Genomic DNA, 18,907 nt, shown 5'->3' with positions numbered 1-18,907 from the left:
ATCCAGGCAGAGCCCCAGGGAGATACCATATGACCTTTTCTGAGTCTTTAACTTGATTTTCTGACCCAAAAGTTTTTAGCCTAAATTTTTTCCCAGAAAATGAAGGGCTGCAAAACCTGTGCAGCTCTAGCTGCCGGTGTCATTCCAATTGACTGTCAAGCTGCAGTGCTGACTGGGGCAGATCTTTCAAGAGCTGCTTTTGTGTGTGAATCCTATTGACATCTTTGACTCTCTTGACTTACCTTAATGGAAAGTACTCTCTCTTTCTGACTTCTTCTATTATCTTCTTCCTCCTATGCTTCTCCCACTTTCCTCTCATCCTTTCTGTGGTCTGGCTCCAGCTCCAGGTGCTTTTCCTCTGTGCTAGAAACAATTAATGCTGGTTTAGTTTTTTAGCTCCGATTCCTTGGTAAGGAAGCTCTTTAACCTGAGCTTTAATTCCCTGGAGCAGGGTGGACCCACCTGTAATCCTTGGGTGTTGATCACAGTGAGTTAGAGATAATTTCCAGAGCCTGGAATTCCCTGTTGGCCAGGAGGATTCAGTGACGGGATAATGAGTAAGATTCAACCACCCAAGTTTTAGGATTTTGAGGTTATATAAATTTGCTGATTCATATGATGAGAAAGCCACTGGCCACTGTTTAATTTCTGGGATCAGCCCCTGCTGCTGTAAATATTAACAGAGTGCCAGGAGAGGAGCTGCAGTGGTTTACAGCTGCAGGCTGGGGCTCTAATGTCTTAATAAATAAGTGTGCATTGTTACAGTGACTGTAAATGTAATAAATGCAAGTGTGCATTATTACAGTGATTCTCCTTTTGCTGGATTCATCAGTGAAGAATTTGGAAAGGTAATGGAAGGGTACTGTGAATAATAATCCAAGCTCTCAAAAAATATATTTCTAGTCTATTATAGAACTGACTGTGAGCACTCCAGCTGAGCTTGATGCATAAAAACACAGTATATCTGGTATGCAAACTATGTGTATTATTAAATCTCCTTAAAATGATTGCTGCCGTAGAAGAGATTTTGTCTTCCAAAAAAAAACCAAAACCCATGCATGATGCGGTTAGAAGAATGAAAGTTGTAGAGATTAACAGCTACTTTTCTACTATATAGATTTAAAAATGCCACCTGAGTTATATTCTCTCATCATTATAAATGGCATTTGAATAGCTTTTTTCTGAATGAATTGTCAGATTTTTAAAGCACACTGTTAATTCAGACTCGTTTGGAGAGATTTTCCAAAAGCAGAGCAGGTATTTTAAGAGTGTTAGAAAACAAGGTTTGGAAATCTGATCAGGTCTTCAATTCCATGGTTTTCTCTAAATCTTTTACAGCTGCTTGTAGCCTCTTCTAACTGATTTTCATTAGTTTTATTGCTCCAGTCCACTCCTGCCATGTGTGCTGCAGACTCTGCTGTTGGTGGGGTGATTTGCAGGCAGAGATTCTGTGTGAGGGCCTTGTCAGTCTGGTTCCTGATAGGACCAGCTCCTCATTAAACTCCCCTAGGAACACTGCAGAATGAACTGCATGTACATTGCAAATAATACAGTGTAATTAATGTAAAATGACTCACAGAGAATAATTTTCTTTGATAATCATGCCATTATTTAACAATAATTCTTGTGGGTTTACTTTTAAGTAACTTCTCGTAAGGAGTGTATATGCCCACAGGTACTGTTTAAATGCTAGTTGGGTAATTAAACATTTTTGCTGTAATTGTTACCTCTTACAGCTGCTTCACTGAAATTAATAAGAAAGAAAATCTGGAGAAAAAAACCAGCAGGAAATACATAATTGAAAAAAAGTCTGACTTAATTTAAAAGAAAATACAAGTAGGAAGGAAAATACAAGTAGGAAGTTAAAGGAACTGTCTCTGATACAACTTGTATGTATCAAGTTTAGCTTCAGCAATATGAATAGTAACATCAGCTGCATGATGATAATTTAGCATCCATTAGTATACAGCACTGAATTGAAACTTAGAAGGCACTTTTGTTTTATTCCAGGCTTGCCAAGTTGTAATTAAAAAGTGAGTGAGAAATCATCCTTCCTTTTGATAAATTCAGTACAGTTTTGCAGTGATTATTGCAAAGGTGAGGGGATTTTTTTTTTCTTTTATCTTTGCTCTCCTCCAGTCAGACAGAGAAGGCAGGGATGTGGCTTGTTCTGTCAGCCTGGCTGAGCTGGTTTGTGGATCCAGAACTGAGAGGAGGGAAATGGACACTATGTGATGAAATCCCAGCAATTTGTGGACAGGTGAAGCCTGTGCTTGAGAGAGCGCTCAGAGCTCCCTGGATTTCTGCAGACAGGGTGTTTCCTTGTCAATGGCTGGCATTTTTGGCAGGCATAGGACCAGGGATGCTTGCCTGGCAAAGCCCTGCAGTTCTGCACAGCTGTGACCAAGCAGGCTTTTGTCCATCCTAGGACTGCATTGGTGTAAGGAAATAAAATATCAAGGACTGTGCAACTCTGCATTATGGGCAAGGAATGGGAGGATTTTTCCTATGAGCAGAGTGGGATGAAAGAGCAATGTTAACTGGGAGGTTCATTTCCACCCTCTCGGCCCCCCTGAAGTTTTTGTCTGTGGATGTTTACACTCTCAGAGGGGCTAAGAAATGTCACGTTGGCTAATAAATGTTCCAGGAATTTTGAAACCCTGTGAGTTATGGAACACTCACGTTGGGCTGTATGCAGGTATACCAGAAGTTAGGGTAAAACCTGCAGAGATTGAGTGCTGCTGTTGGAGACTGTCTGTGCTGCTGAGGAGGCCTCCAGCACAGATCCCATCACCCATCTGTGTAGATTATTGTGGTCTGGCATTTTTTTGATTCACTTACTTTTGAATGCTGGCAGTTCTGAAGTTACAGTTTAAGAATGGAAGGTTTCTGAGCTTTTAAACTCTGTTCTCTGTTATACAAGTGCTGGTTTTGAAATATCTGCCTGTGAAAGAGAGATGTTAAGTGTGTTTGCAAAGGGGGGGATTTGAATTGTGCATTAGCTGAATTTTAACTTGCCTTAAGCCGATAAAAAGTTGTAGTTTTGTCAAAATCTGACAGTCATAATCCCCAGCTCTGTCCAGGGAGCAAGTTATTTCCACTTACATTTTAATTGTCTTCATTTTTGTGTTTAAAATGGAGTTTGATTCATTGTCAGCACCGTTTGTGACCGTTTTGATGGTGCTCTTCATGAGAGAAGCTGACTTTCCTGGCACAGATTTCCCATAGAATAATTTTTGCATGCATGTGCTGTTGGTACAAAAAGATTATATCTTTGCATCCCCAGAAAGGACCTAAAACTCTTGTTTTTTCCATCAGAGCATCTTGAGCAAAATGAGATTCTCTGTTTCCTCCTGCGTATTCTGGCCTTCAGCCAAAGCATGGCTTTATGAATTCAGAAACTTGAAGAATGAATATAATTTTGAAAGCTAAATAATATGTGGGAGGAAATGTCGGTAGTTGTAAAGCTCTTGTGTTAGAAATGTAGCTATGTGAAGTAGGATTTTTTTTCCTTAAATTCCTTTGATAAATCCTAACCCTAGAGCCCAAGAGTTGTCTCTATTCAAAGGGCAATTTGTATTTCCTCTTGGTTAGAGGGCAGCTTTGAATACTGATGGCCCTGTGAAGTAAGTTAGAGTCATTTAAATTTTAAATGTCTCAGTGCGGTTCCTGCAATTTGCAAATGCTTCGGGAAGTTCCAGATCAATAGGAAATGGAGGTAGGTGTCTCCTTACGAGCCACATCGCCCTTGGGCAACATCAGGCTCTGGGCACACCATTCCTGAGCTGCATCCTGAACTGGGCTATTGTCTGTCTTAAATGGCACGTCGGGAGGAGTAATCAGATAGTTATGTTAAATTGACTACGTTTGAATCTTCCTCTGAACGGTGATTAGAGCCCAAGATAAAGCTGGTGGTTCAAAGTGACTCCCTGGCAAGTCTCTTAAGCTCTCAGGATCAAACACTGCTAAATTCCGGGAAGACCTTAGCATGAACGCTGAAGATATTTCCTGTTTCCACATTGCAATAACTTAACACTGGAATTCGGTAGGAAAACCACAACGTTTCTTTTAAATAATGAGGCAATCGAGTCTTTTATCTAATACATTGCAGTTCCCAGGTGCTGAAGAGGGGGATTCTGTGACGCTGGCAACAGGATTGGAATGTAGCAAGCTGTTTACTCTATTAGATGACAAAATGTACAGCTCGGGTTATGGCAAGAACTTTTTTGTGCTTTGAAATTGCTTATGGTTTGTAAAATCTGCATTCTGCAAGGAGAAGAGGCTTGTTCACTTAGGAAGCTCACACCTAGTTGGACACCTCTAAACTGAAGGGGAGTAAACCTCCCTCCACACTTCACAAGAAAACTTAGCTGAAGGAAAAAATTCACCTCAGGAGCTCAGCGTAGCTTCTTTTGGGCCTTTCTGCCTGACAGCTTCATAGCTGGCACATGAATGCAGCTTTCCAGACAGCCAAGAACTAATAAATCATAGTTGGTTTATATATATACCAGTTGTTGAAATTATGCAAATTAACTGTTCAAACAGACCCTTTCAGGGGGAAAACCCAATTTCTGTGAGTTATGCTACATGTAAATGCAGTCTGAAACGAGATATGTTGCTGACTGTTTCAAAGGAGCATGAACAAGTGTTAAAAAGGTGATAGGAAAGCACTTTACCAGCATAGCTTATACCTCAGGAGACTTCCTCAGGAAATAAACTAAATATTTTCAACAAGAAGAGAAGGAAATAAGCAATGATAATATTAAACAGCTGAGTAGAGCAATGATCTCTAAATCTTGGCAGAGAAATAAGCTGTAAGTAGACTATCATAAAGCTCACAGCAGAGAGGGAAAAGCAACACAAAGGGAGAGCTGTAAATGAATATGGATCCAGAAAATGACCAAAAAAAAAAGTAAAGGTAACTGAATTTTTAGTTGTTAGAAAAGTGCAGTTAAGGAGGGGAAAAAAAAAAAAAGAAGAGCAGAAATTAAAGATGGCCTGAACTGCTGTAGTACTTAATATGGTACTGTGGGGTTTTTTGTTGCTGGAAGAGTCTTCTCCTCTGTGTTTCAGGCAGGATAAAGGAATGAGTTGAAGTTCAGTAGAACATGAGTTGACCTTCAGTAGAAGGTCATATGCTGACCAAATTTAATCATGAGCATAACTCAGCCCTTATTTGAAACACCTCCCCCAGTGTTTTAAAATCTAGACTGTACTCATAGTTTTAGAGATATTTCAATCTGTCCATCATGACTGGTACTGTAGCATCTTGAAATGACAGGGTTTGTTATGAGAAGTTCATTGAGGCTTTAGGTCAAGGTGCAGCTTTGGTGATTGAAGTACAGCTTGACTTGATGAATACTTATTCATGCAGACAAGTAGAGGTGCAATCTTTCACCCCTGCTGTTTGGAGCCACTGTTCATTTAAGTGGGGAAAAAGTGGGAGATAAAAAAGGTAACTCAGGTAGAACATGCATTATGTTAGTTAACAAAAACCACAGCTGGGTTATTTTCCAGCAGACACAGGCAAGAGAAAGGGAGGGAAAGAAAAAAAAAAAGAGAAGGTGAGTTAAAAATCAAATAGACTTAATGAGAACCACAGTAATTTTCATCCCTGATAATGCAATGCAAAAATAAGCAAGGTACAAGCCAGGCATGTTCACTTTGCATGGCAGTAAGATGGGGATGGACAGGATGTCCAGAAGGAAATAGTGCAATACATCAATGAGGCAGCAGCTTCATGCTGGTATTTGACCAGCATGAAGAAGATGTAGGTGTTGATAATCCACAATTTAAAACCGATGTAGGAGTCTTCCACTGAAATTTTGTTTCCACCTTAACAGTTGGATGTGGAAGCTGGAAATCCACCAAAGGTACAGACAGACGTCTAAAAGCTTTTGAAATTAAATGCCTTGGGGAAATAGTAGGTATTAAATGGAATGAATTTATAACAAATACTGAGATTCGTCGGGGAGCTGAACAAGACTTAATCTCCTAAATTATCCAGAAATGAAGATGGAAATATCTAGGATATGTGGTAAGAACGAAGCCAGATCTGATGCCAGACTGTCTGCCATGGCAGGAATGCCTTCAGGCTGACTGTAGAAACATGTAAAAGGGACTGACCAAAATAATTCCTCTATGGGAAAATGCTTAGGGCCAGAAACATCACAGGTGGCTTCACAAAGTGGGGGACAGTCAAGGAGAAAACCAGATGGGCAACAATCACCAGGGTCCTGCATTTGTTTGATGGAACTCTTGGCAGCGTAGGGAAAAAATGTGAGTTCAATGGCACCAAATGCTTTCCTCTAATATTTCGTGTCTGCTAGGGTTTATAAACACTTGGCAGACCTGCAGAATGATTTCAGGACTTTTATCAGCACTGCTGCAGTCCTGGTACTTGAAAGGACGTATTTTAACCCCAGAGTTGCAGCCTTCTCTGTCGCTTGCAACTGGCAGCTGCAGTGAGCTCTGTAATTTATGTAAACCCTGCACCACCCACAAGACTCCAAGATCAACACACAAAGTGGTTTCTGCCGGTATGAGGGAGAAAACCACCAGGTTGTCTTCCTGCATCCGGGTGGAGGAAGTCAGTGATTGTCTGCTTGCACTAATAAGAGGAGGCATGTCTGTGGGGCCTTTTCTCCAGGCAGAGTGTCTTGGCTTCTGACCCAGCCAGTGCACTGCTGTTCTTAATTAGCCGTGTCTTGACTGCATTAATATCCTGGCATGCAGCTATCTGGGTTTCTGGAGTCAGCCATGCAGTTCTTCAGTTTTACCCACTCTTTCTCTGTCACTGGAACCATGTCACCTGCTCTGTGGCACCAGCTGCAGCCTCAGTGACCACATCTGGCTGTTCCCAAAGTCTTTTTGCTCATCTGGACCTGAGAAAGTTCTTTAACTGCCTAAAGACTTACCCTGCATGTCTGCTGCTAAATGTTCTATGTCAAATAGTGCTTTGCTGTGTGAGCGTCAGTTTGCAGGTGCTGGTTAGAGGCTTCTTACCCACCTGTTTCTCTTTTTCTCTTCAATTTATAACTTAAACATGGGTTAAGAATGCACCTTTTGAAAGAAGGAAAGGACTTCATTGGTGTTCAGGCATGTACCCGTAGCAGAGGAGTTAAAACGAGATGATCTTTAAGGTCCTTTCTGACTCAACCATTCTGCAATTCTTCCACTACCAGGCGGTGAATTAAAACCCATAGTGTGTCTTCTGGCTGTTCCTTTATCAAAAGCATCGTTGACATCCTATAGACAGAGGCATCTTGTGCTGTTTCAGGATGCCTTCTGCTCAGCAGGTCCTGCCTGGCCACTAGCTATGCCCTTGGCAGGGAGAAAGATCCCTTGGATCTCTCGAAGGCTGCCAGGTGTTCCCAAGTTTGTCTTAGTCGGTCTCAAATGGTTTTGGCACCTGCATTGTACCCGGTATGTGTTAGCTGTGAAAGGGCAGGAGGGCTGTGTCTCTCAAAGAAAGGGGTTTAAACCAGGATGTGTTTTTTTCACTCCCTGTTTGTTTGGAGTATAGGCCTCAAGATGGGTTTGTAAAAGGCATAATCACCTTGGTGTTCAAGTACAGATGAGTGATATATTTTGTATAGGGGCTTTATTCTCTTTCTGAGTTGAATGACTTTTCCTTTAGCTTACAGTTATTGTGACTGGTATCTACTTTATTGCTTTAAATGGTCTTCCAGAACCACAGTAGTAAAATAAGATCTTTCAAATAATGAAAACCAGAAATTTATTTTTTTTCAGCCGCAGCGCTGGCAGTAATGACGGAAAGTCATTGATTTCCTTTTGAAACTGTTTCTGAATTGCTTCCTTGATGTTGTCTACCTCTCTTCTGATTTCTTTCTTTAGAAGCAGCTGCTTTCACATATCTGGTTTGTTCCGGGAATATTTCTTTTGCACTTTGTTTATCTGTAGTGTGTCTATCTGTAGTTTGTCAGACAGGTCTGTAAAGTTTGGTCACAAGCCAGGAAAAGTCATGAAGAATTTTGTGGTAGGGTAGTCACTGAAGTAACCAGGTGTAAGGAATACAGAAACTGGTATGACAAAAGGTTATATAAAATGGATCATGCAGCTTTTCGAAATACATCTTGTCTGCAGCACAGTTTAACTTCTCCTTGTCATACACTGAAGTATGTGGCCTCAAGAAGTGTTCAGAGCATGTCCTGTGGATGAATCGTAGGAAAAGAGAAAGTAGGAGATGAAAAGCTGTTGCAAGGCAGGTCCTGATGGAGCTGACCTGCTGTCAGGTTTTGTCATTTGAGGCTAAGTTGTCTCTCAGAAAAACATCTCATCCCATGCTGGTAATTTAATCAGTCAGAGCACTGGTAATATAAAGGTAAAGCTTATGTATGGAAAATAATGTATTATGTGGTAGATCATTGTTGCAGTGTTCGAAAGCTTCTGAGGAGATTTGTGCTATTTTGGCAGGAGTTCAAAATTCTCTTTCCTACAAGGAACAGGTTCGGTGGTTTGTTTTTTCTCTAACATGTCATTTTGAGGTTACATGGTAACATCTGTCAGAGCTATGCTAACCTCCGTCATCCAGCTGTTATAATTGTGGTATTTTCCTTCCTTTTCCTTCTCTTTCCTCTCCTTTCTGCTTTCCCTTTCTCCCCCCTCAGAAACAAAAAAAAGAAGGTAAAAAACCCAGCAATGAAAACCACCTCCTTTTATATTGAAACTTCAGGTGGAATGAAGTGGTTATAAAAGCATCTGTCAACACAGGAATAGTTTGCCAAGCCAAGTATTTGGGTTGGAAGTCATGCCTTCCCAACTGCTTGAAAACAGGAAGTATCTCTGTTAAGTGATGGATAGCTCTACTTTGCTGAGAGGAAGAAAAGGCTTTTTTTCTTTTTTCTTTTTTTTTTTCTTTCTTTTTTTGCCTCTGGGCCAACAAATGAGTTCTGCAGTTGTTCCATGTATGTAAAGAAAGATTCTTGTGGAAATGTAGATATGGGTGCACACATCTGTGTGTATGTGTGTAGATATATATATATGTATATATGTATATATTTGTGTGTGTGTATTATGAACATAAAAATGAAAAAAAAAGTACAAAACTCAAAACCAACAATACACTTTGTACATGATTGGTCCCTGTCAGAAGCCAGCCCAGGCACATCTTATCCCAGTGATTCCTGTAAAGCTCTCAAAATCTGTCAGAAACAGCCTGCAGGATTGCAACGGCTCCTGGGTGATTAATTGCCAAAAGAGTCTGGTTCCAGGTTCCATTACATGTAATTGTTATCTTTTTCTAAAGGGGTTCTTTCATTAAACCCCCACTCACCCCCCCCACCCCCCACCAAAAAAAAAATGGGGGGGAAGGAAGAAAAGAGCTGACATTCCTGAGGTTTTGCACCTCTTAGACAGGAGCATAGAGGACTCTCTTATGTAAACATACACTGAAGAGGGTGTGTTATGTTGTTTATTAGCTGATGATAGATTTTTTTTTTCCCTTCACTTAATTTTTACTTTACTAAAAATCATTTTATTAGAAATGGGTGAGAAAAGGCTGCATGGAGTGAGCATCTTCCAGTATCTTCTCCACATTGAAGTCTCACAGTGAGACCCAGGAAGTAGCAAAGGGTTAGATTGTTCTTGCTCCTTGCTAAAGTTGCAGGAAAACACGTGGAAACTGGGACATCCTCTGTTCCATTCTAGTAAAACTGCTCAGACTGGACATGGGGAGAGGACAAAACCTTGTGTCTGACACCCCCTTTGCAAAGGAAGTTTGTGACTTTAAAACAAAAAGTGTGGTTGAGTGTCCTGAAGGTACGGGTGGATTGTGAAGAATAAATTGCTTTTCTGAGGCCATTTTGACAAAGCAGGGGGGATTGAGAGCCTGATTCCCTGGTGGTGTCTCAGTGGGTTTGAACACAAGTAATTTGGAGCTGAATTTCTGTGGTGCCAAACTGGATTTCTATCAGCATGGTTGCTTGGGTTTGCATTGCTTTTACTGCATTGAAAATGGGCCATGTTTCTGACAGGTTTAGACTTTTATAGATGAAGGCCTGGGCAAAGCTTGGCTCCCAATGAGCTCTGCAGTGATTTGTGTCAACTGGCCAGTTTAACTGTTTGAAATATCAGATGGAGAAAAAAAAGCATGGAGATACTGGTTCTGCAGCTGCAGAGTTTCTGTCTGCAGATGTTTCTGCCAAGAGAAATGGTTGAAACTCAGTTTCTTGAGATATTTTAATCCTATCTGAACAAAACTACATAAAAACGTGTCCTGGTATTGTCTGCACGGGCCAAGGAGCACATTGTTCCTCACAGTTGTGTTTGCATGGTCTCATTGCGGCAGAGCAAGTCTCCTCAAGTCTCCTTTCTCCACGATTCCCCGTAAATTGGCTGTATCAATCAAATTCTGCCAGTGGCAGGATGATGATGTGCAGTGGTCAGGGCACTGCTGTTAGTCTGCTTAAAAAGATGAGAATGTTTTGTGGCATCCAGCTTTGTGCAGGTTTGGAAAGCCAACCCTGGCCTTCCTTAGGGGTTTTTGAGGCTTGATATGCTTTCACATCAACTCTGGAAATTTTTGATTCCTTGAAGCACTTAAAGTACTGCCTATTTGTAGTTATTGAAGTTGTACTCATATCTGTTTTAAATCACCACCCTTAGTGGAAATGACTGGGTGCTGTGAAACATGCAGAAGCAGGGCATGTTGTTCCAGCAGGTGATGACAGTGGTTTCAATTGATTCAAGGCAGTTCTTTTGCCAGATTTCATTTTGTAAGGAAGGATGATGTTGCTGTGTCCTGCAAGGGTAAACTCTTTTACTGTATGTAATAGCTAAGAAACTGATCTGTAGTGCTGACTGAAGGTGTTAGTTCATGTGGGTAGCCAGCAAAGAGAGCAGTTCCAGAGGACACGTGGAATTACATGGAGAAGCTTCCCTCTGTTGATGTGACAAGGTGGTATGAATTAGGTTGAAGGGAAAAGATTAACTGGAGATGTATACCTGAAGGATAGGCAGAGGGAGTAGCTGCTACACAGGCAGGGGCACCTGGGGGACAGATCACGTTCCTACTCTCTGTATCTCTTAATCTTGCTTTGGACTGGGATCACCTGAGCTGTGTCCCAGTTGGAGTTGGTTTGCTGTTTGCCAGGGTATCAAAGCACACATTTGCTCCTTGCCTTTAATTCATGCTCCTGCTGAATGCCTGAGCAGAGGGTTCCTGCCGCTCGGTAGCGTGTTCCTGCTGAACACCTGCTGTCAAACTATCATGTCCTTTCTTGTCAACTTGCACAACGCTCCAGGTCTTGAGCAAGACTGACACCACGGAAAGGCTGTGCAGCCTGGCTTTTATAAATCTGTGTGCAAAGCAAAGCCTTCACATAGGGAACTGCAGCATTTTCTAGGAGCTGGTTTCTAATAATACTTGATTAAATTCTGTTAGCAAATGCATTTTATGGAGTAGCAGATGCACTGTAGGTTACGGAACCAAAGTGCTCCACCCTGAGAGGAGTAGTAGATGTTGTGTAATGACAGCAGAGGGTAATTTTCACAGATGCTGGGAGATGTACAAGGGTGGTGACCAGCAGAAAAGTCATCAAAGAAGGTTAGAGATGTTGGCATGTGCTGAGGGTGGTGACAGACGTTGGCACAGAAGGAAGAAGGTGGGGAGGTGGAAGAGTGTGAGGAAAGGGGCTCTTGGCAGGAACAAAGCAGTATCACTTGACTCGGGAGCCTGTAATTACAAGACTCCAGCCTTGTGACACGGTGAATAAGTGTGTCACCTGGAACAGAGGAATTTCGAGTTGCCTCCAGAAGCACCTCGTGCCAGATGGAGCGGAAGTAAAAATCTTGTGGGAGAATAAAATTTAGTCTCCACTGGACTATGGTTTTAAGTCTTTAATGGTAATATTCCCATGTGTCTTTTCCTCTCAGCACCTTCTGTTAATTTTGGTAATTAAGCCATGGTTGCAAAAAAGCCTCCAGTAATCTCTCAGACAGGACGGATGAGCTTCCTGTACTTGAAACTTTCAAAGATCCTAAAATGCCTGGCGCTTCCTGATCTGTTGGGCTGGGAGCATGACCTGCTCTGGCACAGAGTGAGAATGAAAACATCAGGCACTGAGGTGAGCCTAAAAAGCGTAGGGGAAGCACCTTGATGGGAGCTGCCTTCACTTCTGCCAGAGGTAAATGATGGCACAAGAAGGCCTTAACACTTCCCACACTTGCAACGCATCTGTCCTGACATGTGGGCAAAACCATGGAAAACATCTCACAAACAGCTACTGCTTGCACAGGCTGCAGGAAGACTGTGATGGGGTGGTGAGGCCCTGGCACAGGCTTCCTAGAGAAGCTGTGCATTCCCCATGCCTGGATATGTTCCAAGCCAGGCTGGATGGGACTTGGAGCTACCTGCTCTAGTGGATGGTGTCCCTGCCTATGGCAGAACTGGATGATCTTTAAGGTCCCTTCCAATCCAGGGCATTCTCTGATTCTATGATTCTGTTTCTTTAAAATGGCTTAGAAATGTTCAAATACTGTAATGGTGAAAGTTAAAAAAAAAAATTGCATTGCCCAATGAGGTTACAAGAGATAGAGTATCTCTTGTATTGAGGAGTCCATGTAAGTAGGAGCCCTGACCACAGTTCATAAATAGCAATTGTTAATCTAAATTGGAAGGATTGAGTTACAAAGGAGCTATTCCCAGTCCTCTCATTTTCATCAGTGATCTAATCCCAGCAGACTCCAGAGGCAAAATTAAACTTTTAGTTGCTTTTTTTTTAGGTTTCACATTAAAAGCAATGTATTTGCTTGAAAGGAAACAAATTTAGTATAAAAATTTGTTCCTACACGTGGAGATTAATTGCAGCAGAGAATATGCAGTAGCACTGATTCTCCAGATGAGCTTCTCTTCTCTACCTCCTGAACTGATCTGCTTTCTCTTACCTCAATATGCCACTTACTGCTTGGGAGTTTTAAAGTTTTATTTATTTTTGCTAAAGGTAGGTTACCCTCTTGCACAGCTCGTGTGTGAGTTTTTTGTTTTAAGATGTGATTAAGAATGCTTTTGATGAAGTAAGCATGGCTGCTGGTTTCCCATCAGTAGGAAAATAATTTTTTTTTCTGTCCCATTGAGAGCTCAGCTAGTTATGCTTCTGCCATTGTTGTAGTTCTGCATTCTGGAACAATGTGATTTTTAAAATGGCCAAGTAACCTTTGACAAAGCTAACTAAAGGTAGCTGCTTTAAAAAAAAGGGAAAGAGGAGGAGGAAAATTAGCAAAGCCTTAAGGTTAAATCTGGTCTGTTCTTTACAGGAGCCACAAATATTTTCCAGGCTTTACCTATTAATGTTTTCTTTCCTGAAATAATTGTCTTCATAATTGCACACAAAATACGTGTTTTTGACCTAGCTATCTTTTCCAATGATATATTTTGAGGAAATACTTCATTTTAATTGCAAGAAAAATGAAATGTTTCTTTTTGAAAGGGCAGCAGTTTCTCCTTAAAAAACTGTGGTTTTGCTGTTGAATGATACTCTATATTACATGAGAATTTTCCCACTTTCCCAGTCTTCCCCAGAGGAGCATTGTATCTGTGTACCACTCATAACCTTTCAATGCATGAGCACTTGCATAACTGTTGTGGTAACAACAACAAAAATCACATAAACCTGCAGAAGAATTGCGGTACAAAGTATTCTGGGTTTGAACTATTCTGGTTTCTATCAAAATCCCAATTACTTAACTTTGTGCCCTTCCTGGTTGAAATAAATTATGCAGCCCTCACATCTCGACATCAGTGAATTATGTGGCTCTGTGCACACATCAATTAATTTTGGCCCCATCAACTTCCCACCTCCTGTGTGCTGCTCACCCCGAATCGGGTTTGCATCTCCCAGTCGCCAGCAGTTCATCTCGCGCTCCCGGCAGCTGCATCTGCCCAGGCCTGCAGCCCTGCTTCAACTCTTCACCCTCCCCCTCCTGCCTCTGCTCCTGCTGAATCCCTCCTCCTCCTCCCCCTTCACAACATGGATCCATCTTTGTGCCTTGCCAGGTGGTCACCACCTAATCCCGTTGCACTCAGCTAGGGCAGTGGGGCTGGCCCAGAGGTGACCTGGCTGTCCTTATCGCTCTCTTCCCCATTTTCAAAGTGCACGTTGCAAGATTGAAGCTCCATCTTCTGGAATGGCCTGTGAAAGTCATGGTGTGCTTGGAGCAGCCATCTCTAAATCCCTATCTGTGGTGAAGGCTGGATCACACAACATCCCACTGAGAAAAGCAGAAGCTTCTAGGTCTGTACAGAAAATGGTGCTAGGAGAAAGGTGGTGCCAGCACCCCTCCAAATCAACCCTCTTGGTTAGCATGAGCTGGGCCTTGGGCTTGAAGTGCAGCAACCCAGAAGAGTTCACTTCTCTCCAATGAGCAAAAACATCATGAGGGATGTCTTGTTCCCTTACTGCCAGCCTCTGCGTGCAACTTAGTTCCAAATTCTGAATTATTTTGGCCAGAAAGGAAAAGCATCTCTGTGAGAAGTGTGCAGAGTTGAAAAGCCTGGGAGGGGCAGCGTGATGTCCTGCAAACGAGAGAGGCCTTGACTTTCTGTTGTGTTCTGTGCAGCCAGCAGCAGAGCAGCTCTGCAGCCTACTCCCAGCCCTCCACTAGGCCCTTTTCCTCCAGGAACACTGGATAGGTCAAAGAAGGCCCCTTCCTCACCCTCTCCTGCTGATTTTAGCTCCTCAGGAACATGGAGAGGGGGAGCCTGGTGGCTTGCCAAGGTGGTGGCAGCAGAGCCAGGAGCAGTCAGGCTGTGCCCAAGGTCTCCCAGGGTCACCACGTCGGGAGGGCTGGTGTAGACCAGCTCTCAGTTCAATCTGCTTTTGTCTGCAGGGGCTGGAGGGAGCCTGACTCTTGTCTCAAGCTGAGGTTATAGAATATTTTCTCTCCTTTTTGTCTGTGTTGATATAGCCAGCGTGCACTGCTGCAACTGACTTGTGCTTTTTTTGTACAGTTCCCAGCACATCTGGTCGCCTTTTATAAGGTCCCTGGGCCTGATTGTAGCAAAAAAGTAATGATAGCATACTTAAAACTTGGGCCTTCTACTACCAGCATATGTAAAACACAAAGCATTGGGGACAAACTGGAGGAAACACAGATTTTAGTCACTGACCAGAAAAAAGCATGTTCACTGTGTTAGATCTGCAGTTGTGCTTTTTGTGTCTTGGAACTGAGAGCCCGGCAATGGAGTGCTTGCTCCAGCTGATTGGCACTGAGCATTTTCCCTGTCCCACCTGCGCCACTGCCCTGGTCACTCATCAGTGGGAAGTTAAGCTGACTCTCGAAGATATTTGAATTATCTGGGTGTCCTGATGAAACCTGTCTTGGTTTGAAAGAGGTACCACTGTACTCTCGTGAACATTTCTTGTTTTTCTAAATAACAGAATTAGCTATGGGCATTTCCTTAAGAGCATGCAGAACACAATTGCAGTTTAATTCCACTCCCTCCAAGCCTAGTCTTGAAACATGCAAATTTCTCTTTCAAGTGTGTTGGCAAAAAATGGCAACATCCTGATGAACACACAGGATTTAGACACTGAATTATACACTGGTCAAGACATTGTCAGTGAGCTGAGTTCTGGGGTGGGTTCATCAGGAGTGGAAAACAGCACGGTCTGCTGAGCAAATATCAATGCACAGCTTGTTTCTTGCTCTCTTTTGCAGGGATGCAGCATTGGCCACTACAGACACAGGGTGCTGGGCTGGATATTGACTTGTGGGCTTCCCAGCCTTGCTCTCTCCTTGCACAGCTTCATGCAGCACCACAGGACTTTCTGCTGAGCATTTTCATGTTTTGTTTTAAAAATAACGAGATGTCTCTTAACGTTCAGGATACATTTTTCTACTCTGAAGTACCACAACAGTCTTTTTAAAGAAACTCTAGGAAGGGTGTTAACTTGATCAATGCTGTGCAGGAAGGAAAGCTCTTTCCTACTATTTTTTCAGCATGACTTTCACTGACATGATCAGGCTGGGAAAAGACTTATTGGCTGACAGCCCAGGACAGCCATGCAATATCTCTAGTCATCTGGAACTCAAACTAGTCTACCCAAGGGAGAACCATAACATAAAAACAATTTAGGTTACACGCTGAATCTTATAAACATTGTTTGGTTTCTAAAAAATAGTTTAAATACTATTTATGTGTGTTTGCCGTGCATGGGATTATTGTATTTTGCTTTTCTTTTTTCCAAATGTTAGGCAAGAAAGGCTGGAGGGTTTTTACTTTTTTTACTGTAGATGGTTTTCAAAAGTCTTGGAGATTTTTTATAAACATAGGGAAATGAGCTTCCTCCCTTCCCTTAAATTTCAGAGCTTGGCTTCTCCTCTATATTGGATATAATTGTTTTATATATAGATAAAGTTTACTTTTTGACCCTGTCCAGAAAGATGTTTGAAGGGAGCTTCCAGAGGCCCAGTGATCCCCCTGCTGCTCTGGACTTTCACCAGACCAGATCAGGGAGAGCTTGGCTTCCTCTGCTGAGCCATAAAACCCCCAAAGGCAGAATTTCCACAGCCTCCCCAATAACCTGATGCTGTGCTTCTCTTCTAGAAAGTTTTTCATCCCATCCAGTCTGAGCCCTCCATGCTGTCCGTTGTGGGCATTGTCCCATCTTACATTTTCTGTCTTTGTTGGCTCTACCACCCTCCCACCCTAGTATAAACTGGACACCAAAAGTGCAAGGCCAAACACATGTGCATGAAGCTGTGCATCACTGGCCTCTCTCTGCTATCTTATTTTGCGTAAAAAACCTCATCAGAATGATCTGCTTGTCTGTAAGCATGTGCAACTCTAATAATGTGGGATAAAGCAGTGTGGATCCACAATGTAAGATTCGCTCCAACAAAACCCTTTTCTCTGCTTGTTGTCTTGTTGGAAGATCTGAACTTGGGATGTGTCCATTGCCACCTGTCCTTCTGCCAAGTCCAAACATTCCAGCACACCTTGCAACAAGTCTAGAAGTATTGTTTTAGGAAAATGAATGTGGTTCCTTTATGATTCCTTTTTTCCATAAACTGGTATTTCACAAGCTGAGTAGCCTTACTGTCTTTTCTTGTGCAGGTTCATGCTTTGTTTTAAACTGTTAGTTATTTGGTGGTGGTGTTGTTTTTGAGCTGTGGTTTTACTTCCTTGATGTGCTGTAACTTTTGCTGTGACTGTTTCATTGCAGGCCCTGCTGAGGCCGGGGCGAATAGACAGAATTATCTACGTGCCGCTGCCAGATGCAGCCACTCGCACGGAAATCTTCAGGCTTCATTTCCAGTCCATGCCAGTCAGCGATGAAGTCTGCTTGGCCGAGCTCGTGGAGCGCACGCAGAAATACTCGGGAGCCGAGGTAAAACTTCCTGGAGTCGGTGCACAAATGGTGTTTAAAGTTGAACTCAAATGTCCCTTGAGCTTTCTCGGAGTGCTGGTGGGAATTATGAAAGGGAATATTTCAAATATTCCTGTGTTTTTGCAATCTGGGGCTTTTTTACTTCAAGGTCCCCATCAGAGGAGTGGTGCCAGGGGAAGGGTCTCTTTCAGGGTGAACCTTCATACAGTTGCAGGCAGCCTCATTAAAGGTGTGCTGCCAGGACTGGAGGGAGGTGGAGGCAAGCTCTCCCAGACTTCCCAGACAGTTCCCCCACATCTCCAGGAATCTTTTGAGTGCAGGATTGTGACTGAGAGCCTCAGGAGGAGAGAGGAGAGACAGAGGTAAGAAACAATGCAGGGGAATTGCAAAGGAGCTTGTATTTTCCTATTCCATATAATCATGACTTCACAGCAGCACTTATTGTTATAGCTTATTGCTATTATTTAGCTTCTGACCATGGATGTGAGACAATTATTTCCTGTCCTGGGCAGAAGGAGAAACTTTTTCAGATGCTGCTGCCTGGCAGTTATACTAAGTATCAGTACATTAGTGGTCACCATTCTGCTCCCTGAATGTTATTCATGTCAGTGTCTCATGAAAGGATATTTCATTCTTTCCTCATTTTAATTAATTTAGAGTAATTATATTAATTCAAAAATTCAAAGAATGTTAATAAGGTTGCCAAGTTGAGCTCTTGAAAGGTATGAAATACCAGAATTTCCACCTTGCTGTAGCCAGCCCTAGTGTCTGCATTATCACACCATCTAATTACATAGCCACCTTGTGCTTTTTCCATAGCAGAGTGGAAAATGTGGTATGCTTGCCTTGGCTCCCTATTTCTCTGTGTGCTGTTCAGAAGGGCAGGGAAATAAGCTAAACTTTTGTCTTGGGTGATTGTGGAGGATTTGTGTGATTGCTTGAAGGCCCTTCTCAAAGGACTGGTGGTGCTCTCAGGCCAGGCTTCTCATTTAGCTATCATTTAGATGCTGGTGAACTGGAAAATGTTGTGCTGCCTTCTCATAACTTCTGGCTGGTGTGAGCACTGCTGTGTGTGCTGTGGGGTCATTTTGGGAAGCTGTGTCACAGCAGACACCGAAGCCAAACCCATGAGAGATTTCCTCCTCCACAGCACAGGGCAGACTGCACTCTGGGAATGAATGAATGATTGGAAGCTGTGTAGTGAGCAGAGCTGGTTTGTGTAGCATATCTCTCTGCCCAGAATGTGGGCTCTCACAATGAAAAAAAAAAAAGGCAACAATGAAAAGGATTTTATGCTTAAATGTTGGTCTGGAAGACTGTCACAGCTCTACTGCTTCCACGTTTTGGAGCAGTGACCTGTAACAGTGTTATGTTTATATTTGGGGGACAGTGACACAACTTGGGAAAATTTATCTGCATCTGGCTGAGTTACAAACCTCCAAAAACATAAATATAAACATCTCCTCTGTTGCATATGGCAACTGCCGCCTTACCAGGCAACAACTGCAGTGCTTGTATTTTAGAGATTCCAAGCATATGGGGATTTCCTTTGGATC

The 18,907-nt window shown here is 42.5% G+C and overlaps 1 protein-coding gene across 1 annotated transcript in view; it reads left to right on the top strand.

The window, feature by feature from the left end:
• The window catches only part of AFG2A (AFG2 AAA ATPase homolog A), a gene marked incomplete at its 5' end in the record, with an annotated part of 161,995 nt that overhangs the window by 111,124 nt on the left and 31,964 nt on the right, over nucleotides 1–18,907 (top strand). The window contains 1 exon segment of the mRNA XM_084204934.1: nucleotides 17,187–17,351. Within this exon segment, the coding sequence (XP_084061060.1) occupies nucleotides 17,187–17,351 (165 nt within the window).

Source organism: Fringilla coelebs (assembly GCF_963513975.1).
Source record: "Fringilla coelebs genome assembly, chromosome: 4".
NCBI lineage: Eukaryota > Metazoa > Chordata > Aves > Passeriformes > Fringillidae > Fringilla > Fringilla coelebs.
Note: the sequence above shows the minus strand (reverse complement) of the source record. Positions and strands in the feature narration are given on the sequence as shown.